At 38.2% G+C, this 24,865-nt stretch overlaps 1 protein-coding gene across 8 annotated transcripts in view; it reads left to right on the top strand.

Moving 5' to 3' along the window:
* The window catches only part of ATP7A (ATPase copper transporting alpha), a 189,782-nt gene that overhangs the window by 57,721 nt on the left and 107,196 nt on the right, over positions 1-24,865 (top strand). For 7 of the 8 annotated variants that reach the window (XM_045472928.1, XM_045472927.1, XM_045472930.1 and 4 more), the window contains exon 2: positions 18,940-19,080. In XM_045472928.1, the coding sequence (XP_045328884.1) occupies positions 18,961-19,080 (120 nt within the window). In that variant the 5' untranslated portion in view covers positions 18,940-18,960. Of the gene's footprint in view, positions 1-18,939; positions 19,081-24,865 lie in introns of those variants that run through there. The other variant, XM_045472929.1, reaches the window with a different exon arrangement.

The following is a 24,865-nucleotide window of genomic DNA, read 5'->3' on the forward strand; positions in this document are numbered from 1 at the left end:
GTTGGATGCTCAACCGACTGAGCCACCCAGGCACCCCTTTTTATTTATATTTTTAAATTTAAATTCAAGTTAGCTAATGTAATGTAGTGTTTTCAGTATGCCGCATCTCGTTTATCCATTCATCAGTTGGTGGACATTTGGACACTTTGTGTATTTGTCTATCACTGATAATGTTGTAAACATTGGGATGCATGTATCCCTTCAAATTAGTATTTTTGTGTTCTCTGAGTTGATATCTAGTAGTGCAGTTTGGATCATAGAGTAGTTCTAATCTTAACTTTTTGAGGAACCTCTGTACTGTTTTCCAGAATGGTTGTACCAGTTTGCATTCCCACCAACAGTGTGAGAGCGTTTTCTTTTCTCTATATCCTTACCAGTACCTGTTGTTTCTTGTGCTATTTTAGCCATTCTGACTGGTGTGAGGTGATATCTTATAGTTTTGATTTGTATTTCCCTGATTATGAGTGAGAAACTTTATATCCTTTGACCAACATTTCTTTATTTCTCTACCCCCCAGCCCCTGGTAATCACCATTCTAGTCTCTTTTTTTTGAGTTTGACTTTTTTAGATTCCACATATAAGTGAGATCATGTAGTTTTTGTCTTTCTGTGTCTGGCTTATTTCGCTTAGTATAATGTCTTCCAGGTTCATTCATTTATTTTCCTTTAAAATTAAAAAAAAAATAATGTTTATTTATTTTTAAGAGAGAAAAAGAGAGCACAAGCAGATGAGGGTTAGAGAGAGAGGGAGACACAGAATCCGAAGCAGGCTCCAGGCTCCAAGCTGTTAGCACAGAGTCCGAAGTGGGGCTCAAACTCATGAACCGTGAGATCATGACCTGAGCTGAAGTTGGACGCTTAAGTGACTGAGCCATCCAGGCACGCCTTAAGAATTCTTACAATGAGGGGCACCTGAGTGGCTCAATCAGTTGCACATCTGACTTCTGCTGAGGTCATGACCTCGTGGTTCCTGAGTTGGAGCCCCACATTGGGCTTGGTGCTGTCAGTGCAGACCCTGCTTTGGATCCTCTGTCCCCTTCCCTCTCTGCCCCTGCTCTCACTCTCTATCTCAAAAATAAATAAACATAAAAAATTCTTATAATGAAATAATTTAGGCCAACAAAGAGTATAGGGATCCTGTAACATAATTGTATATCCACTACAAAGCCTAAGTATGTTTGTATGTATGTATGTATGTATGTATGTATGTATGTGTTTATTTTTATTTTAAAAATTTCCACTTATGCCTTTTTTTAAAAATATAATTTATTGTCATATTGGCTTACATACAACACCCAGTGCTCATCCCAGCAAATGCCCTCCTCAGTGCCCATCACCCATTTTCCCCTCTGCCCCACCCTCCCATCCACCCTCAGTTTGTTCTCTGTATTTAAGAGTCTCTTGTGGTTTATCTCCCTCCCTCTCTGTTTGTAACTATTTTCTCCCCTTCTCTTCCCCCATGGCCTTCTGTTAAGTTTCTCAAGATCCACATATGAGTGAAAACATATGCTATCTGTCCTCTGACTGACTTATTTCACTCAGTATAATACCTTCCAGTTCCATCCATTTTGCTGCAAATGGCATGACTTCATTCTTCCTCATTGCCAAGTAGTATTCCATTGTATATGTAAACTACATCCTCTTTATTCATCAAGTGATGGACATTTAGGCTCTTTCCATGATTTAGGTATTGTTGAAAGTGCTGCTATAAACATTGGGGTACTTGTGCCTCTATGCATTAGCACTCCTGTATCCCTTGGATAAATTCCTAGCAGTGTTATTGCTGGGTCATAGGGTAGTTCTTTTTTAAATTTTTTGAGGAACCTCCACACTGTTTTCCAGAGTGTACATAGCCTAAGAATTTAAGCATTACATCTATAGTTGAAGTTCCCCTTTGTGTTCCAGTTGCCTCCCTTCCTCCCTCCCCAAAGTCCTGAATTTGGTATTTATCCCTCCTTTGCACATTTTTATATTTTGACTAACACTGCTACATGTGTACGTATACAGAAACAATATATGGTATTGTTTTATGTTTTATGTTTCTAGACTTTTGTATCCACGTGAAACTTTTTTTATTTCCTCAACTATGTTGATTAGATTTATCCACGTGGTTGCTTATATTTCTGGTTTCTCAACCTCTGTACTATTGACATTTGGGGCCAGGTAATTGTTGTGAGTGGATTTCTTGTTCATTAAGGGTGTTTAATAGTATCCTTGACCTCTACCCACTAGATGCTAGTAGCATCTCCCCCTAGCTCCCAGTTGTGATAACTAAAAAATCTCCAGACTTTGCCAGATGGCCTTTTGGTGGTAAATTCTCCCCTCCCAGTGAGAACCATTATTTTAGTTCATTCATTTTAACTACTATACCTTTCTCCACTATAATATATGCTACTGCCTATTTTTATATTTTCTGTTTGACAAACATTTAGATTATTTCACTGTTGCAATGAGCATTCTTGTTCATGTTTCCTCTGCACATGGGTGAAACTTCTCTGTAGGGTGATATGCCCAGGAGTGAAAATGTTAAGTTCTAGTATATACATATCTTCAGCTCTACCAGATATTGCCGGAGAGTTTCCATAATGGTTGTGCTAATTTATGCTCTTACCAGCTGAATAAGAAAGATTCTGTTGCTCCACATCCTCACTGACACTTGGTATTGCCAGATTTTGAAATTTTTATCTACCTGGTGGGTGTAGATTATATTAATCATGGTTTTAATTTGCATTTACTTGATTATAATTTATTAATCCAGAAACTTTTCCAAAATTATGAGGACTAACTATTTTAGAAGTATTTAAAAATTTTTGAGCTTCTGTGATCAGCTTTAAGATGTGGTTTTGAGCAGACTTCATATATATGTGTCATATTTGTACTCAACTTATGAAATTTGTGTTTCTAAACCAGAGATGATGATCTAGTCATAATCCTGTTCTTCCTTTTAGAAAATGTTATTACTGTGTGGTAATTACCAGGTGTGTTTAGGGAGTGGCTGAAAATACTTTTTAATAACCAGAAGTTATTTCCCTCATTGTTGTTGGATGCTGTTCTCAGAATCACTTCATTCCTAATAGCTGCATGCCACATTTGTTCTTTGATATTGTGATCTCCCAGAAGCCTACATTTTTTTAAATGTTTATTTATTTTTGACAGAGAGAGACAGAGCATGAGCGGGGGAGGGGCAGAGAGAGAGGGAGACACAGAAGCAGAAGCAGGCTCCAGGCTCTGAGCTGTCAGCACAGAGCCCGATGCGGGGCTCGAACCCACAAACTGCGAGATCATGACCTGAGCTGAAGTCAGATGCTCAACTGACTGAGCCACCCAGGCGCCCCTATTTTTTCTATACCATATGAAATTGTTTATGCTCGTACTCTGTTTTCTGAGTCATTTTGCTAAATGCAATGGGAGGTTACAAAAAGTTTTCCTTACTTTGTACGTATCATTGAGATTTAAAATTCAAAAGATAGACATAGCATATATTACAAAATCAATTGGAGTTATGTATATAGGAGTAGTATGAGGGAGATAGAATTCTTCTGAGCTTTTGCATGTAAAGGCCCATTAAAGTAAAGTTTTGAAAAAAAAATGGAGGTGAATTATGAAGGTAGGAAGAAATATATATTATTCATGAATGATTTAACATGCTTAAATCAGGATTTAACCAGAAATGTGATTGTATTAATGTAATTTTCACTCGTGCTCAGAAATTCTTTGTTCCCCAATACATACTTTCAGGTGAATTATCCAGTTATTTTAAAAGTGCCTTTCTGCTTTGTCTCTCTCAGTTCCTCAGTAAGCCTGAGAGATGCTCTAGTACTTTGGTCTGGGACATACCCCATAATAAAACTGTGTTTAAGTTTTACATTTCTAACTAACCAAGTAAACAAGCCTTCATCTGCTGAATGCATTGTATTCTAAAAGTTTTTTTTTTTTGTTTTGTTTTTTTTGTTTTTTTTAGCAATTTGAACTTAACATTTTCCCATAAAACAATTTAGTCAGTTTTGGTAATGGACCCAGATCAGCCCTCAAAAGCCCCATTTGACCCATAACCTTATCTGAGTTACATAATACTAAGTCTGAGTGTTCTGTCCTGGAGCAGGCAGACATGTGCTACAAGAGGAAAGAGAAAGGGTCTCCTTTTTTTTAAACAAAAATTTAAGTTTATTTATTTATTTTGGGAGAGAGAGAGCAAGAGAGAGAGAGAGAGAGCACAAGAGCGAGCATGAGTGGGGTAGGAGCAGAGAAAGAGAATTCCAAGCAGGCTCCGTGCTGCCAGCACAGAGCCCAACATGGGGCTCAAACCCACAAACTTTGAGATCATGACCTGAGCCAGGATCAAGAGTTAGACACTTAACCGACTCAGTCACCCAGGTGCCCCAAAAGAGTCTCCTTTTTAAGGCAGAGGACTGACCATAACCAATATTTTGATAGGGTCTGTTTGTTTTAGACATTATTCTACTTCCCTTTTTATACCCATTACTGCTATGGAGAGTGACCCTCTTCCTAGCCCCTAATGTCTTTATGTTGTTCTTAAATACCCCACTTTGGACTTTTCCCTTGGGACCGTGAGTTCCCTTCATCCAAGTATCATTTGTTCACAAGTACCTGCCTTTCCTGTCCCATCTGGGCTTTGTAGGTATTAGGAGGTATAATTTTAGCTATGAGTCCCTTAAACTATCAAAGAGGAATTTGTACTTTGAAAAGAGAATATAGTGTCTCTTTTTTTTAATGTTTGTTTAGTTTTGAGAGAGAGCAAGCAAGGTAGGTGCAGAGAGAGAGAGGGGGACAGAGAATCTGAAGCAGGTTCCATGCTGACAGAAAAGAGCCCAGTGCGGGGGCTCAAACTAATGAACCATGAAATCATGACCTGAGTGGTAGTTGGATGCTCAACCTCGCACACTCAACTGACTGAGCCACCCAGGCACCCCTGAGGAGATACTATTAAGACAACTGACCTGGATTCTTGAAAAAGTCACTTCATGAGGGAAAAGAGATAGGACAGGGGCTGTTGTAGATTAAATGAGACTAAAAAGAAACAACCAAATTCAGTGTGTGAACTTTGTCTGGATCCTGATATGGGAAAAATAAAAGCTGTGAAAGATGTCTTTGGGACATTTGGGGAAATTCAGATAGAGAATTTGTATTAGATGATGTACAATCATTAATTTTCTTAGCTTTGGTAATAATGTGGTTATTCAGGAGTCCTTATTTTTTGGAAATGCACGTTAGAGTATTAGGATTTCTAAAACTTATATTCAAATAGTTCAGGACAAAATAGGGCTAATATAACAAAATGTTAACAAATGTTGAATTCATGCAGAGGATATACAGATAGATGTTCATTGTACTATTACAGCTTATACATGTGGTTGAAATTTTTCATAATAAAACTTTGGGGAAAAAGGAAATAGATGTATTGATGTAATTTCTAAATCTCAAATATTTATAATAGTAAATTCAGGCAGTATGGAGATTTTTTTTTTTTTTTTTGAGCTGGATTAGCTAGTTCTAACTCCTCTAAACTAATTCAGGTCTACTATTACTTCTCTTATTTCGCTTATCATTCATTCAGAGATTCAGATTTTATCCTACTGACAGCAGCTGTTGTGGCTGGAGGAAGGATGATAGAGTTTCATAAGGCAGTGACAACTTATTTTTACAGTAGATTGTAAATCATAGATGATCAGAATGTGAAAATCTTTGGCAATGTGCTTCATTAGAGATCATGAATTTTTAACCTGGAATAAATGCTGCTTCAGGTCATTAAAAACAAAACTTATGGGAATGTAAGCTGGTGTAGCCACTCTGGAAAACAGTATGGAGTTTCCTCAAAAAACTGAAAAATAGAACCACCCTATGTCTCAGCAATTGCACTACTAGGTATTTATTGAAGGGATACAGGTGTGCTGTTTTGAAGGGACACATGCACCCCCATGTTTATAGCAGCACTATCAACAATAGCCAAAGTATGGAAAGCGCCCAAATGTCCATCAATGGATGAATGGATAAAGAAGATGTGGTATAGGCAATGTGAGGGATTCCAGGAAGATGGCGGCGTAGGAGGATGCTGGGCTCACCGCGCGTCCTGCTGATCAATTAGATTCCACCTACACCTGCCTAAATAAACCAGAAAACCGCCAGAGGATTAGCAGAACGGAGTCGCCGGAGCCAAGCGCAGACGAGAGGCCCACGGAAGAGGGTAGGAAGGGCGGCGAGGCGGTGCGCGCTCCACGGACTGGCGGGAGGGAGCCGGGGCGGAGGGGCGGCTCGCCGGCCAAGCAGAGCCCCGGAGTCTGGCGGGCAAAAGCGGAGGGGCCTGACGGACTGTGTTCCAACAGCAAGCGCGACTTAGCGTCTGGGAGGTCATAAGTTAACAGCTCTGCTCAGAAAGCGGGAAGGCTGGAGGACAAAGGGAGGGAGAGCTGCTGAGCCCCCGGACGACAGAGCTCAGTTTGGTGGGGAACAAAGGCGCTCACCAGCGCCATCTCCCCCGCCCATCCCCCAGCCAAAATCCCAAAGAGAACCAGTTCCTGCCAGGGAACTTCCTCGCTCCGCGCAAACACCCAACTCTGTGCTTCTGCGGAGCCAAACCTCCGGCAGCGGATCTGACTCCCTCCCGCTGCCACAGGGCCCCTCCTGAAGTGGATCACCTAAGGAGAAGCGAGCTAAGCCTGCCCCTCCTGCCCCTGTGCACCTTGCCTACCCACCCCAGCTAATACGCCAGATCCCCAGCATCACAAGCCTGGCAGTGTGCAAGTAGCCCAGACGGGCCACGCCACCCCACAGTGAATCCCGCCCCTAGGAGAGGGGAAGAGAAGGCACACACCAGTCGGACTGTGGCCCCAGCGGTGGGCTGGGGGCAGACATCAGGTCGGAGTGCGGCCCCGCCCACCAACTCCAGTTATACACCACAGCACAGGGGAAGTGCCCTGCAGGTCCTCACCACGCCAGGGACTATCCAAAATGACCAAGCGGAAGAATTCCCCTCAGAAGAATCTCCAGGAAATAACAACAGCTAATGAGCTGATCAAAAATGATTTAAATAATATAACAGAAAGTGAATTTAGAATAATAGTCATAAAATTAATCGCCGGGCTTGAAAACAGTATACAGGACAGCAGAGAATCCCTTGCTACAGAGATCAAGGGACTAAGGAACAGTCATGAGGAGCTGAAAAACGCTTTAAATGAAATGCAAAACAAAATGGAGACCACCACAAATCGGATTGAAGAGGCAGAGGAGAGAATAGGTGAACTAGAAGATAAAGTTATGGAAAAAGAGTAAGCTGAGAGAAAGAGAGATAAAAAAATCCAGGAGTATGAGGGGAAAATTAGAGAACTAAGTGATACACTAAAAAGAAATAATATACGCATAATTGGTATCCCAGAGGAGGAAGAGAGAGGGAAAGGTGCTGAAGGGGTACTTGAAGAAATAATAGCTGAGAACTTCCCTGAACTGGGGAAGGAAAAAGGCATTGAAATCCAAGAGGCACAGAGAACTCCCTTCAGACGGAACCTGAATCGATCTTCTGCACGACATATCATAGTGAAACTGGCAAAATACAAGGATAAAGAGAAAATTCTGAAAGCAGCAAGGGGTAAACGTGCCCTCACATATAAAGGGAGACCTATAAGACTCGTGACTGATCTCTCTTTTGAAACTTGGCAGGCCAGAAAGAATTGGCACGAGATTTTCAGTGTGCTAGACAGAAAAAATATGCAGCCGAGAATCCTTTATCCAGCAAGTCTGTCATTTAGAATAGAAGGAGAGATAAAGGTCTTCCCAAACAAACAAAAACTGAAGGAATTTGTCACCACTAAACCAGCCCTACAAGAGATCCTAAGGGGGACCCTGTGAGACAAAATACCAGAGACATCACTACAAGCATAAAACATACAGACATCACAATGACTCTAAACCCGTATCTTTCTATAATAACACTGAATGTAAATGGATTAAATGTGCCAACCAAAAGACATAGGGTATCAGAATGGATAAAAAAACAAGACCCATCTATTTGCTGTCTACAAGAGACTCATTTTAGACCTGAGGACACCTTTAGATTGAGAGTGAGGGGATGGAGAACTATTTATCATGCTACTGGAAGCCAAAAGAAAGCTGGAGTAGCCATACTTATATCAGACAAACTAGACTTTAAATTAAAGGCTGTAACAAGAGATGAAGAAGGACATTATATAATAGTTACAGGGTCTATCCATCAGGAAGAGCTAACAATTATAAATGTCTATGCGCCGAATACCGGAGCCCCCAAATATATAAAACAACTACTCATAAACATAAGCAACCTTATTGATAAGAATGTGGTAATTGCAGGGGACTTTAACACCCCACTTACAGAAATGGATAGATCATCTAGACACACGGTCAATAAAGAAACAAGGGCCCTGAATGAGACATTGGATCAGATGGACTTGACAGATATATTTAGAACTCTACATCCCAAAGCAACAGAATATACTTTCTTCTCGAGTGCACATGGAACATTCTCCAAGATAGATCATATACTGGGTCACAAAACAGCCCTCCATAAGTTTACCAGAATTGAAATTATACCATGCATACTTTCAGACCACAATGCTATGAAGCTTGAAATCAACCACAGAAAAAAGTCTGGAAAACCTCCAAAAGCATGGAGGTTAAAGAGCACCCTACTAACGAATGAGTGGGTCAACCAGGCAATTAGAGAAGAAATAAAAAAATATATGGAAACAAACGAAAATGAAAATACAACAATCCAAACGCTTTGGGACGCAGCGAAGGCAGTCCTGAGAGGAAAATACATTGCAATCCAGGCCTATCTCAAGAAACAAGAAAAATCCCAAATACAAAATCTAACAGAACACCTAAAGGAAATGGAAGCAGAACAGCAAAGGCAGCCTAAACCCAGCAGAAGAAGAGAAATAATAAAGATCAGAGCAGAAATAAACAATATAGAGTCTAAAAAAACTGTAGAGCAGATCAACGAAACCAAGAGTTGGTTTTTTGAAAAAATAAACAAAATTGACAAACCTCTAGCCAGGCTTCTCAAAAAGAAAAGGGAGATGACCCAAATAGATAAAATCATGAATGAAAATGGAATTATTACAACCAATCCCTCAGAGATACAAACAATTATCAGGGAATACTATGAAAAATTATATGCCAACAAATTGGACAACCTGGAAGAAATGGACAAATTCCTGAACACCCACACTCTTCCAAAACTCAACCAGGAGGAAATAGAAAGCTTGAACAGACCCATAACCAGCGAAGAAATTGAATCGGTTATTAAAAATCTCCCAACAAATAAGAGTCCAGGACCAGATGGCTTCCCAGGGGAGTTCTACCAGACGTTTAAAGCAGAGATAATACCTATCCTTCTGAAGCTATTCCAAGAAATAGAAAGGGAAGGAAAACTTCCAGACTCATTCTATGAAGCCAGTATTACTTTGATTCCTAAACCAGATAGAGACCCAGTAAAAAAAGAGAACTACCGGCCAATATCCCTGATGAATACGGATGCAAAAATTCTCAATAAGATACTAGCAAATCGAATTCAACGGCATATAAAAAGAATTATTCACCATGATCAAGTGGGATTCATTCCTGGGATGCAGGGCTGGTTCAACATTCGCAAATCAATCAACGTGATACATCACATTAACAAAAAAAAAGAGAAGAACCATATGATCCTGTCAATCGATGCAGAAAAGGCCTTTGACAAAATCCAGCACCCTTTCTTAATAAAAACCCTTGAGAAAGTCGGGATAGAAGGAACATACTTAAAGATCATAAAAGCCATTTATGAAAAGCCCACAGCTAACATCATCCTCAACCGGGAAAAACTGAGAGCTTTTTCCCTGAGATCAGGAACACGACAGGGATGCCCACTCTCACCGCTGTTGTTTAACATAGTGCTGGAAGTTCTAGCATCAGCAATCAGACAACAAAAGGAAATCAAAGGCATCAAAATTGGCAAAGATGAAGTCAAGCTTTCGCTTTTTGCAGATGACATGATATTATACATGGAAAATCCGATAGACTCCACCAAAAGTCTGCTAGAATTGATACATGAATTCAGCAAAGTTGCAGGATACAAAATCAATGTACAGAAATCAGTTGCATTCTTATACACTAACAATGAAGCAACAGAAAGACAACTAAAGAAACTGATCCCATTCCCAATTGCACCAAGAAGCATAAAATACCTAGGAATAAATCTAACCAAAGATGTAAAGGATCTGTATGCTGAAAACTATAGAAAGCTTATGAAGGAAATTGAAGAAGATTTAAAGAAATGGAAAGACATTCCCTGCTCATGGATTGGAAAAATAAATATTGTCAAAATGTCAATACTACCCAAAGCTATCTACACATTCAATGCAATCCCAATCAAAATTGCACCAGCATTCTTCTCGAAACTAGAACAAGCAATCCTAAAATTCATATGGAACCACAAAAGGCCTCGAATAGCCAAAGGAATTTTGAAGAAGAAGACCAAAGCAGGAGGCATCACAATCCCAGACTTTAGCCTCTACTACAAAGCTGTCATCATCAAGACAGCATGGTATTGGCACAAAAACAGACACATAGACCAATGGAATAGAATAGAAACCCCAGAACTAGACCCACAAACGTATGGTCAACTCATCTTTGACAAAGCAGGAAAGAACATCCAATGGAAAAAAGACAGCCTCTTTAACAAATGGTGCTGGGAGAACTGGACAGCAACATGCAGAAGGTTGAAACTAGACCACTTTCTCACACCATTCACAAAAATAAACTCAAAATGGATAAAGGACCTGAATGTGAGACAGGAAACCATCAAAACCTTAGAGGAGAAAGCAGGAAAAGACCTCTCTGACCTCAGCCGTAGCAATCTCTTACTCGACACATCCCCAAAGGCAAGGGAATTAAAAGCAAAAGTGAATTACTGGGACCTTATGAAGATAAAAAGCTTCTGCACAGCAAAGGAAACAACCAACAAAACTAAAAGGCAACCAACGGAATGGGAAAAGATATTTGCAAATGACATATCGGACAAAGGGCTAGTATCCAGAATCTATAAAGAGCTCACCAAACTCCACACCCAAAAAACAAATAACCCAGTGAAGAAATGGGCAGAAAACATGAATAGACACTTCTCTAAAGAAGACATCCGGATGGCCAGCAGGCACATGAAAAGATGTTCAGCGTCGCTCCTTATCAGGGAAATACAAATCAAAATCACACTCAGGTATCACCTCACGCCAGTCAGAGTGGCCAAAATGAACAAATCAGGAGACTATAGATGCTGGCGAGGATGTGGAGAAACGGGAACCCTCTTGCACTGTTGGTGGGAATGCAAATTGGTGCAGCCGCTCTGGAAAACAGTGTGGAGGTTCCTCAGAAAATTAAAAATAGACCTACCCTATGACCCAGCAATAGCACTGCTGGGAATTTATCCAAGGGATACAGGAGTACTGATGCATAGGGGCACTTGTACCCCAATGTTCATAGCAGCACTCTCAACAATAGCCAAATTATGGAAAGAGCCTAAATGTCCATCAACTGATGAATGGATAAAGAAATTGTGGTTTATATACACAATGGAATACTACGTGGCAATGAGAAAAAATGAAATATGGCCTTTTGTAGCAACGTGGAGGGAACTGGAGAGTGTGATGCTAAGTGAAATAAGCCATACAGAGAAAGACAGATACCATATGGTTTCACTCTTATGTGGACCCTGAGAAACGTAACAGGAACCCATGGGGGAGGGGGAGGAAAAAAGGAAAAAAAAAAAAAAAAAAAAGAGGTTAGAGTGGGAGAGAGCCAAAGCATAAGAGACTGTTAAAAACTGAGAACAAACTGAGGGTTGATGGGGGGTGGGAGGGAGGAGAGGGTGGGTGATGGGTATTGAGGAGGGCACCTTTTGGGATGAGCACTGGGTGTTTTATGGAAACCAATTTGGACAATAAATTTCATATATTATAAAAAATAAAAAAAAAATAAAAATCAGAGCTTACAGAAAAAAAAAATAAAAAAAATAAAGTGCAATGTGAATAGAAAAAAAAAAAAAAGAAGATGTGGTATATATACACAATGGAGTATTACTTGGCAATCAAAAAGAATGAAATCTTGGCATTTGCAACTATGTGGATGGAACTGGAGGGTATTATGCTAAGTGAAATTAGTCAGTCAGAGAAAGACAAAAATCATATGACTTCACTCATATGAGGACTTTAAGAGATAAAACAGATGAACATAAGGGAAGGGAAGCAAAAATAATATAAAAACAGGGAGGAGGAGAAAACATAAGAGACTCATAAATATGGAGAACAAACAGAGGATTACTGGAGGGGGTGTGGTATGGGGGGGGTGGGCTAAATGGATAAGGGGCACTGAGGAATCTACTCCTGAAATCATTGTTGCACTATATGCTAACTAATTTGGATGTAAATTAAAAAATAAAAATAAAAAAACCTCCAAAATTAGACAAAATGTATTCTCTTATATTGAATAAGTATTGTAAGTCTATGTAAAAATAGGTAATAATTTTAATACTAGTTTCATAAGAATTAGTGGGCACAACTGAATTGTTAACTATCGTATTTGTAATAGCTTTAGCTGTAACTTTAAAAGTAAATAACTTGGGAGTGCCTGGCTGACTCCGTTGGTAGGGCATTCAACTCTTGATCTCTGGTTCATGAATTTGAGTCCCACGTGGGATGTAAAGATTACAAAAACAAAGAAATTAATTAAAGTAAATAACACCAGCCTTCCAGTTATGGAATGAATAAGTCATGGGATAAAAGATACAGTATAGGGAATACAGTCAATGGTATTGTAATAGTGTTGTATGGTGACAGATGGTAGCTACACTTGTGGTGAGCATAGCATAACATATGGACCTGTCAAATCACTGTGTTGTATACCTGAAACTAATGTAACATTGTGTGTCAACTATATCTCAATAAACATAAATATAAAAAATAAAGTAAAAGAGTAAATAACACAAATAGACTAATAATTATGAACCTATTTCAGGTAAAGTCACAGTATAAATTACAATTTTTCCATAATGAATCATAGTTGAATGAAATTAAGACAGAATGGTGAGTTTAAGGATTAATTTTTCTTTAAGCTTTTCTAAGTTTTTACATTTTAAAAGTGAATATATAGAAAAGAGTATGAAGGGTCCTTAAAAAATTAAAAATAAAATATAATTTAATTTTTAAATTAAAAATTAAAATTTTAAATTAAAAATTAGAAAAATTAAAAATAGTCCAGCATTTACACTTCTGGGTATTTATCCAAAAGAAATGAAATTGCTGTCTCAAAGATAATCAGCACCTCCATATTCACTGCAGCATTATTTATAATAGCTAAGGCATGGAAGCAACCTAAGTGTCCATCAGTGGATGAATGGACAAGTAAACTGTGGTGTATAAATACATACATTATTCAGCCATTCCTTCTTTTTAGAAGGAAATTCTGTCACTTGCAACAGTGTGGATTGAGGGCATTATGCTAAGTGAAATAAGTCAGAGAAAGACAGATTCCATGTGAGCTCACTTATATGTGGAATATGAAAAAACCAAACTCATCGATACAGAGAACTGATTGGTGGATTGTCTGAGGTGGGTTTTGGAGGTGGGTGAAGTGGGTGAAGGTGGTCAAAAGGTATAAAATTCCAGTTTTAAGATAAATAAGTCCTAGGCATGTAATGTACAGCATGATGACTATAGTTAGCAATACTGCATTGTATAATGAAAGTTGCCACGAGAGTAAATTGTAAATCGTAAAGGTTCTAATCATAACAAAAAAATTAACTGCATGGTGATGGATGTTAATTAAACTTATGGTGGCAGTCTTTTTGCAATATATACATATATCAGATCATTTTGTTTTATACCTAAAACTAAAATAATGCTACATGTCAGTTATATCTCAATTAAAAAAATGACTAGAGGCAACAACAACAACAACAACAACAAAATACATACATTGGACATCATCAAAATTAAAAACTTTTGGGCACCAGTTAACATATACTACAATGGCTAGAATTAAAAAATAAGATAATAACAAGTGTTGGTGAGGAGGTGGGGAAATTAGAACCCTCATATGCTGCCAGTGGGAATGTAAAATGGCACAACTGCTTTGGGGAACAGTGTGGCAGTTCCTCAATTAAAACAGTTACAGGACCCAGCAATTCCACTCTTAATTATTATCCAAGATGAATGAAAACACAAACATTTATACATAAATATTTATAGCAGCCTTATTTTTAGTAGCCAACAGATGAAGCAACCTAAATGTCCATCAGTTGAATGGATAAGCAAAGTGGTATATCCATACCATGGAATTTAATTCAGCCATAAAAAAGAAATGAAATGCTGGCACATGCTACAACATGGATGAACCTTGAAAACATTATGTTAAGTGAAAGAAGCCAGTCACAAAAGACCACATATTATATGATTTCATTCATATGAAATGTCCAAAAGAGGAAAATCTATACAGACAGAAAGATTAATGGTTGCCTGGCAAGGGGGGTGGGTGGGAGGTTTAGGTGGGAGGGTGATACCTAAAGGGTCTGGGGCTTCTTTTTGAGGTGACAGAAATGTTTTAAAATTCACCATGGTGATGGTTGCACATATCTGAATATAACACCCATTGAATTCTATACCTTAAATGTGTGAATCATATGCAAACTGTATTTCAATAAAGCTGTTTAAAAAAATGGTCCTTGGAAAACTTGACATCCACATGTAAAAGAATGTAACTCAGATCTCTACCACACACTGTATACAGCAATTAACTCAAAGTGGATTAAAAGACCTAAATGTAAGAGCTGAAACTACCAAACTCTTAGAAGAAAACATAGAAATAAATCTTCACGACTTTCAGTGTGACAGTGGTTTCTTCTATAGGACATCAAAAGCAAAGCAACAAAAGAAAAAAATGATAAATTTGGCTTCATCAAAATTAAGTTTTTAAAAATGTTTTATTTATTTTTGAGAGAGAGAGAGCGCTAGTGGGGGAATGGCAGAGGGAGGCAGAGGATCGAAGCTGGCTCTGCACTGACAGCACAGAGCCCCATGTGGGCTTGAACTCACGAACCCTGAAATCATGACCTGAGCTGAAGTCAGGCACCTCACTGACTGAGCCACCCAGGAAGCCCCAAAATTAGGGTTTTTTGCTTCAAAGGATGCCATCAAATAAGTGAAAACAATGAAGTACAGTTACATTCTACACATTGTTAAGCCTTAAAAATATTATGTTAAGTGAAAGAACTCAGACACACAAAGCCACATATTAAATGAATGAATTTTTATGAAATTAACCAGGATAGGCAAATCCATAAAGATAGGAGGTAGATTCATGTTTGCCAGTAGCTGTAAGGGGACTGAGGAGTGACTGCTGATAGGTATGGAATTTCTTTTGTGGGTCATGAAAATGTTCTGCAGTTACATGGTCATTATGATTGCATATCATTGTGAATATTACTAAAAACTGAATTGTATTACTAAAAACCACTGAATTATACATCTTAGGGTGAATTTTATAGTGTGAATTATATCTCAAAAAATAATACATATAATGAAAAATATGTGCTGAAAACCAATTAACATTTGAAAACAAATTATCCTCAAGGAACTTCTGCGATTTTAGATATTTGGAAATTATATTGATGGTCCAGTTGTTCAAAGCTCCACAGAAACCCATCAAAGAAGTAAGGAGTCCACTTACCTGCTTTGTTAGGAGCAGAGGATGTGGTTCTGCAGCAGTTTCTGTTTGTTTCTCAGAGCTTAGAAAGCTAAGATGATGTAGTAATTGTTTTTATACCACTTGGAGTAAATTTATTGCAAAGAAATGTTTTAGTTTACATAGTTTCTCATAAATTTTATTTAATTTTAATTGGTTTTATATTGACATAATTTAAAATGTAAAAGCTTGCCCCCTCAACCACCCAGTCTCTTTTCCTCCCTAGAGGTAACTGTGATATTGCTGATTTTTTTTGTGAGTCTTTCTAGAAATATTTTTACATAGCGTTCTTATTAAAAAAAAAAAAAATCCATCTTGTAGTTTAGCATTTTTAAAGGAAATGTCTTTGGGGGCAAAATAGAGTCAATATAAATCATAGTATTTGTAACCCACTTTTGGGTTCTGTAGTTGGCCATTGTTAATTTTGACAAGTCTGAAACACTTCAGTGTCTCTAATTTTTGATTATGGTTACAAAACAGGATCTTTATCCAAGGGCATGGAGAACCCTCTAATGAATATTGGATAAGACTTGTATTTTTATTTGTACTTCAATTTTAGCTGATAGCATCTTAATAATAACTGATTATTTCCTGCTCTTCTTCTTTTCTCTCATCACTGGTTTGGGTAACAGTTTTACTTTACTTCAATATTCCTCTTATACAAAATGGTGTTTTCTACATAATTTGAAATCTTTGCAAAAGAGTTTTTTTTTTTTTTTTTGCAAATCTGTATTATTTGCAAGTTCCTTAGATTGAGCTAATGTATTCTTACAAATATAATTTTTCTTAAATAATTTAACATTTTCTAATTAATACCCTAAACACGAATAATCTATGGTGCTCTAAGAGAGGCCCTCAGATATACATTGGGAAGTCTCTAATTTTTTTCCTGAATAATTTCTTAAGCCTGATTCTAGTGCTACTTTATTGTAATCATTTCACACTAGCCTCTAACAACAAGAGTTTTATAGAAAGATGTTCTTACTTGTTTCTTGAAATTTTCATTTATCTTCCTTGCTCTGTATTGGTTTATTTAATATTCTTTATTGTCTTTTTCCCTCTACTGTTTTGAAAGCTATATATTGTATTTCTAGTCTCCCACCAGTTACCTTCAAATTTTTAACATATATTCCTAACAAAATCTAAGGTTTATCTCTTTCTCTTTATACATTCCGAACAAAGACAAGGGATCTCAGAATGTCTCAACTATAATAAACTCCCATCCCTATTATTATTTTCTGTTATTTCAGGTCCACTATACTTGTGTGAGTGAGTGTGTGTGTGTGTGTGTGTGTGTGTGTGTGAGAGAGAGAGAGAGAGAGAGAGAGAGAGAATACGTTCTCATGGTACAAAATTCAAAAGATACAAAGGAAACTAGATCTTTTTTTTTTTAACATTTATTTATTTTTGAGACAGAGAGTGAGAGAGCATGAACAGGGGAGGGTCAGAGAAAGAGGGAGACACAGAATCTGAAACAGGCTCCAGGCTCTGAGCTGTCAGCACAGAGCCCGACGCGGGGCTCGAACCCACAGACCATGAGATCATGACCTGAGCCGAAGTTGGACACTTAACCGACTGAGCCACCGAGGCGCCCCTAGATCTTAATTGTTTTCTTTTTTTAAAGATTTTTTTTTTTCAACGTTTATTTATTTTTGGGACAGAGAGAGACAGAGTATGAACGGGGGAGGGGCAGAGAGAGAGGGAGACACAGAATTGGAAACAGGCTCCAGGCTCTGAGCCATCAGCCCAGAGCCTGACGCGGGGCTCAAACTCACGGACGCGAGATCGTGACCTGGCTGAAGTCGGACGCTTAACCGACTGCGCCACCCAGGCGCCCCTTGTTTTCACCACAAAACAAGAAGTGGTAATTAAGTGACCTGTTAGACATGTTAGCTAATGGAGGTAATCCTTACAATATATCAATATATCAAACCAACACATTGTATACCTTAAACTTATACAATGTTATGTCAATTATATCTCAACTTTAAAAAGAGGTACAAAAGGTTACATACTGAAATTTTCCACCTTTATCCCCTGACCATTTAGTTCCTCTCACAAGAGGAAAACACTGTTTCCATGGGATATATTAGGTTGATCTATATGAAATAGGCAGTATTCAACTATTTTGATAAACAGCAATGGCAGTTTCATATGGTTCAAACTAATATCAGTGGGAAAAAAATATTCCTGCCTTCATGGAATTTTCATTCCAGTGGGATGTGTATTAGTTAATTATTGCAGTGTAACAAATTGCTTAAAACTTTAGTGGCTTGAAACAACAAACCTTTATTATATCACAGTTTTTGTGAGTCATGAATTTGGGAATGATTTAGCTTGGTGGTTCTGGCTCAGGGTCTCATGAGGTTGTAGTCAGGATGTCGGCTGGGGCTTCAGGCATCTAAAGGCTTAATTAAGTATGAAGTATCAGCTTCCAAGATGGTTAACTTACCTGGCTGTTGGCAGGAGGTCTCAAGTTCTTGCCTCACAAACCTGTCCATAAGTCTGCTTGAGTGTCCTTATGACATGACAGATGGCTTCCCCCAGATAAGGCCATTCAAGAGAGAGGACAAGGAGGAATCCACAGTGATTTTTCCCCCTCCCATAGTGCCTTTTATGACCTAGTCTTGGAAGTCATACTTGTCTATTTTACCATATTCTGTCTGGAAGCAAGTTGCCGAGCCCAGGCCCCACTTGGGGAAAGGAGTTAAATTCCACCTCTTGAAGGAAGGAGTAACAAAGAATTTGTGAGAATATTTTAAAACCACCACAGGAACACCAATAATAAGCAATAAACATAGTAAGTAATTAATGGAGTGTATTAGAAGATGATAAATTCTATGAAAAAAAATGAAATAGAGCAGAGGTAAGGGAAATCAGAATGTATGTGTGTGGAAGGGATGTGGATTGCAACAGGTTATTCAGTGTAAAACTCATTAAGAGAATTAGATTTGAGTGAAGACTTGAAAGAGATGAGGAAGTTAGCTAAGCAGACATCTGTGAGAAGAAAGTCCAAACCAAGGGAATAGCTAAAGCAAAGGCCTTTAGGTGGGGGTGAAACAAGATGAGAGGAAACAATGCTAACCATATATTATTAGTAAAATATTCTCAGATGAGAAGGTTGGGGGGGTAAAGTTGAGGAAGGATTATTTCCATGGCTGAAATTGTTCATTGTTTCTAATAGGAATGTAAAGAAGAAATCAAGATGGATCGAAGTATGGTTGTGGATCTGGTCACCATCTCTGTTGAGGGGATGACATGTGGTTCCTGTGTTTGGACCATTGAGCAGCGGATTGGAAAACTGAATGGCGTACATCATATTAAAGTAAGTTAGCCTTTGGACATCAGTGATTTCAAATGCTGTTGACTGGAATTCTAGAAAATTACTTCTAACACTGAGATAGGAACAGACACACTGAAACATTTGGCAATAAAGACTCTGAAATATTAATATAGTCACTTTGTCCCTTTAACTTTTCTTTTTATAAAAAATAAGAAATTATATATTTTTTCAACTTAAAAATATCTGAAGATGGAATCATGACATTATTATGATTGTATATTTATAGTTTTATATTTTGTAAGTATACAGATGCTTATACACTTTTTATTATTCTTAATCTCATACTGAACTAAAATATATGTTTTCAGAGAAAGGGTTGTGGGCTTTCGTCACTTAAATAGCATGACAATTATGTGAAATAATAATGTAATCTTCCTTAAGCACATGCATACAAAGTATAACAGTAATTTTCTAAGCTTTTTCACTTCAATTTTTAAAAAATGTTTCTAGTGTTTTTAAAGATATATATTTTTTAAATGTTTATTTTTGAGAGAAAACACACATGTGTGTGTATGTGTGCGCACATGATTTGGGGAGGGGCAGAGATAAAGGGAGGAGAGAATTCCAAGCAGGCTCCCTGCTATCAGCGCAGAGCCCCATGCAGGGCTCGATCTCACAAACCATGAGATCATGACCTGAGCCAAAATCGAGAGTTGGACACTTAACCAACTGAGCCACCCAGGTGTCCCATGATTTTATATGTGTGTGTATACATACATACACACACACACACACACACACACACACACACTTTAAGTAATCTCTACACTCAGTGTGGAGCTTGAACTCACAACCCTGAGATCAAGAGTTCATACTCTATCAACTGAACCAGCCAGGCGCCCCTTTCACTTCAATTTTTAATTGCAAAAATAAAATCGACTCTTGTTAGACCATCTTAACACATTCCTGCTATAATTCATCTTAGAATGTTACTTAATGAAAAAGAATGGTGTATATATATTTATCTATATGTATGTATGTATGTATGTATGTATATTCTGATTTGTCTGCAATGAACATGAATTGTTAATATAGCTATTATAAATAAATAAGAAAAGCTAAACAACTTTGTTTCACACCTTCTAAACACAAGAATCAAAAGCCCCCAAGTCAATACAAAACTACCCTACAGGGAATATAATGATGCCATCCCCGCTCATATCTTATAAAAACTTTTTTGAATGTTTACTGTGTTCATTTTTTTGACATAGACATATGTTAATGCTGCAAGGGGTTTTAGATACGACTTCAATAGTCTAACCTCCTTATTTTACAGATTAGCAGATGGAAGCTTAGATAATGGAGTGACTTGTGCTAAATTACACAGCTACCTAATACCAAAACAAAACTAGAACTCAAGTTCCATGATTCCTGGGCCATGTGTGTTTTCTGGTCATACAGTCTGCAGATGCATTTTAATTTGCATATGGTTCTCAAACTGATCATTTCCAAATTATTCTCTCACATAAGTTCTGAAAAAAATTAATCATCATATAGGTGCTTCTTACCATCAAAGTGATGTATTAGCTTTGTATCACTAATCCCTTTAAATTCTTCTTGGAATAATTGTAGTATTTTTACTGTGAGAAACCTTGAATTATGTTTTGTCATTACTTTTTTAAACTTTTTATTTCCATGTTGATAAAAATGTCTTTGATTTTTAAAGCCTTTGGGGTAAAATATGTTTTGATTAATCTTTACCCTATAATCCAGATTTCTCAGTCTCAGCACTATTGACATTTCAAGCTGGATAATTCTTTGTTGTTTGAGGGCTGCTCTGTGCCTTGTAGCATGCTTAGCAGCAACCCTGGCTTCTATGCACTGCATGCCAGTAGGCTTTTCTTATGTTTGTGACAACCAAAATGTCTCCAGGCATTGCCAAATGTCCTCTGTGGGCAGAATTGCCCTCAGTTGAGATTCACTGCTTTAGACCCTTCTCAGAGAACTTACTACACACCCTTTGGCTATTCAGTTAGTATTTGATGATGGTGAATTGATTTATTGAATAGGCTTATGTGCCCCTTTCTCTTTGTATGAGCTTCTTACAGTTCCTTTTGCCAGTGACAGGTATAGTGAGCAGTGGTTCACAAATCATAACATGAGAATCACCTGGAGGACTTGTTAAAACATGTTTCTGGCCCTACCCTCAGAGTTTCTGTTTTAGTAGGGCTGATGGGGCCTGAGAGTTTGCATTTCTTTTTTTTTTAATTTAAGGTTTATTTATATTTTGAGAGAGAGAGAGACAGAGTGCACAAGCAGGGGAGGGGCAGAGACAGAATATGAAGCAGGCTCCAGGCTCTGAGCTGTCAGCACAGAGCCCGATGCGGGGCTTGAACCCATGAGCCAAGAGTTCATGACCTGAGCTGAAGTCGGTCACTCAACCGACTGAGCCACCCAGTGCCCCGAGAGTTTGCATTAAAAAAATTTTTTTTAATGTTTATTTCCGAGACAGAGCATGAGTGGGGGAGGGGCAGAGAGAGTGGGAGACACAGAATCAGAAGCAGGCTCTAGGCTCTGAGCTATCAGCACAGAACCTGACGCAGGGCTCCAACTCACGGATCGAGAGATCAGACCTGAGCTGAAGTCGGTCGCTCAACCAACTGAGCCACCCAGGCACCCGAAGAGTTTGCATTTCTAACAAATACCCAGTTAACTCTAATGGTGCTGGTCTTGGGACCACAGTTTGAGACCTGTTATATTGCATGAGATATAATTACACTAAAATATATTTGTTTATCTGAAATTTAAATTTATAACTCGGTGTCTTCTGTTTTTTTTTTAAATAAATTTTTTTATTTATGCATTTTATTTTTAAATTTTTTTAATGTTCATTTTTGAGAGAGAGAGAGAGAGAGAGAGAGAGAAAGACAGAGCATGAGTGGGGGAGGGGCAGAGAGAGAGGGAGACCCAGAATCCAAAGCAGGCTTCAGGCTCTGAGCTGTCAGCACAGAGCCTGACGCAGGGCCCAAACTTAAGGAGTGCGAGATCATGACCTGAGCCAAAGTCGGATGCTCAACCGACTGAGCCACCCAGGTGCCCCAGCATTTTATTTGTTTTTAAAAAAAGTGTTTATCCACTTTTGAGAGAGAGTGAGTGGGGGAGGGTCAGAGAGAGAGTGAGAATCCCAAGCAGGCTCTGCACTGTCAATGCAGAGCCTGATGCAGGCCTCGAACTCATGAACTGTGAGATCATGACCTGGGCCAAAACCAAGAGTCAGACACTTAACTGAGCCATCCAGCCTCCCCTATTTTATTTTTTTAAGTAGGCTCTATGCCCAATGTGATGCTTGAACTCATAACCCTGAGATCAAGAGTTGTATGCTCTGATAACTGAGCCAGCCAGGCACCCCTTGGTGTCTTGTATTTTTATTTGCTAAATCTGGTAACTTTACTTTGTATCTTTTTTTTTTTTTAACATTTATTCATTTTTGAGAGAGAGAAAGAGACAGAGCATGAGTGGGGAAGGGGCACAGAGAGAGAGAAGGAGACACACAGGATCTGAAGCAGGCTCCAGGCTCTGAGCTGCCAGCACAGAGCTCGATGTGGGACTTGAACCCATGGGCTGCGAAATCATGACCTGAGCTGAAGTTGGATGCTTAACCAACTGAGTCACCCAGGTGCCTGTTTGTTTTGTTTCTTAATTTTCACATAAGTGAAATCATATGGTGTTTGTCTTTCTCTGACTGACTTATTTCACTTAGCATAATACTGTCTGTCTAGCTCCACCCATGTCATTGCAAATGGCAAGATTTCATTCTTTTTTATGGCTGAGTAATATTCCATTATACATATATATACCACCTTTTCTTTATCCATTTATCAGTCGGTGGATGTTTGGGCTGTTTCCATGTTTTGGCTATTGTTGATAATGCTGCTATAAACATAAGAGTACTTGTACTCCTTCAAACCTGTATCCTTTGGGTAAATGCCTAGTAGTGCAATTGCTGGATAGTAGGATAGTTCAATTTTTAACTTTTTGAGGAACATCCATACTGTTTTCCAGGGTGTTTGCATCCAACAGTGTAAGAGGGTTTTCTTTTCTTTGCATCCTTGCCATCACATGTTGTTTCCTATATTAAAAAAAATTTTTTTTAATGTTTGTTATTTATTCTTGAGAGAGAAAGACAGACTACGAGTGGGGGAGGGACAGAAAGAGAGGGAAACACAGAGTCTGAAGCAGGCTCCAGACTCTGCTGTTAGCAGAGGCCAATGCAGGGCTTGAACTTGTGAGCCACATGGGACATAACCTGAGCCAAAGTTAGACGCTCAACCTACTGAGCCACCCAGGTGCCCCTCCTGTATTGTTAATTTTAGCCATTCTGACTGATGTGAGGTCATATCTCATTCAAGTTTTGATTTGTATTTCCCTGATGATGACTGATGTTGAGCATCTTTGCTTGTGTCTATTGTTCATCTGTTTGCTTTCTTTGGAAAAATGTTCATATCTTCTGTCCATTTCTTAACTGCATTATTTGTGTTTTTGGTGTTGAGTTTTATATGTTCGTTATATGATTTGGATACTAATCCTTTGGCAGATATGTCATTTGCAAGTTTTTTCTCCCATTCCATAGGTTATCTTTTAGATTTGTTGATGATTTCCTTCACTGTGTGGAAGCTTTTCATTTTGGTGAAGTCCCAATAGTTTATTTTTGCCTTGGTTTCCCTTGCTGGAGGAGACGTACCTAGTAAGAAGTTGCTCCAGCTGAGGACAAAGAGGTTGCTGCCAAAATCTAGGATTTTGATGGTTTCTTGTCTCACATTTAGATCTTTCATCCATTTTTAATTTATTTTTGTGTATGGTATAAGGAAGTGGTCCAATTTCATTCTTCTGCATGTTGCTCTCCAGTTTTCCCCACACCGTTTTTTGAAGAGACTCTTTTTTCCTTACATTGGATATTCTTCCTGCTTTGTCAAAGATTAGTTGGCCATACATTTGTGGGTTCATTTCTGGGTTTTCTATTCTGTTCCATTGATCTATGTGTCTTTTTGTGCCAGTACCATACTGTCTTGATCACTACAGCTTTGTAATATAACTTGAAGTCTGGAATTGTGATGCCTCCAGCTTTGCTTTTCTTTTTCAAGATTGCTTTGGCTATTTGGAATCTTTTGTGGTTGCATACAAATTTTAGGATTGTTTGTTCTAGCTATGTGAAAAATGCTGATGATATTTTGACAGGGATTGCATTAAATGTGTAGATTGCTTTGAGCAGTGGAATTCCATGAGCATGGAATGTTTTTACATTTCTTTGTGTCATCTTCAATTTCTTTCATGAGCGTTTTATAGTTTCTAGAGTATAGATCTTTTACCTCTTTGGTTAGGTTTGTTCCTAGGTATCCTATGGTTTTTGGTACAGTTGTAAATGGGATGGATTCCTTGATTTCTCTTTCTGCTGCTTCATTATTGGTATATAGAAATGCAATACATTTCTGTATGTTGATTTTATATCCTGCAACTTCACTGAATTTGTGTATCAATTATAGGATTTTTTTAGTGGAGTGTTTCAGGTTTTCAGTATAGAATATCATGTCATGTGCAGATAGTGAAGGTTTGACTTCTTCCTTGCCAATTTAGATGCCTTTTATTTTTCTTTTTGTTGTCTGATTCCTGTGGCTAGGACTTCCAGTACTATGTAAAATAACAGTGGTGAAAGTGGTCATCCCTGTCTTTTTCCTTACTGTAGAGGAAAAGCTCTCAGTTTTTTCCCCACTGAGAATGATATTAGCTGTGGGTATTTTATAAATGGCCTTTATTAGTGAGAATGATATTA

This window comes from Leopardus geoffroyi, chromosome X, assembly GCF_018350155.1.
Source record: "Leopardus geoffroyi isolate Oge1 chromosome X, O.geoffroyi_Oge1_pat1.0, whole genome shotgun sequence".
NCBI lineage: Eukaryota > Metazoa > Chordata > Mammalia > Carnivora > Felidae > Leopardus > Leopardus geoffroyi.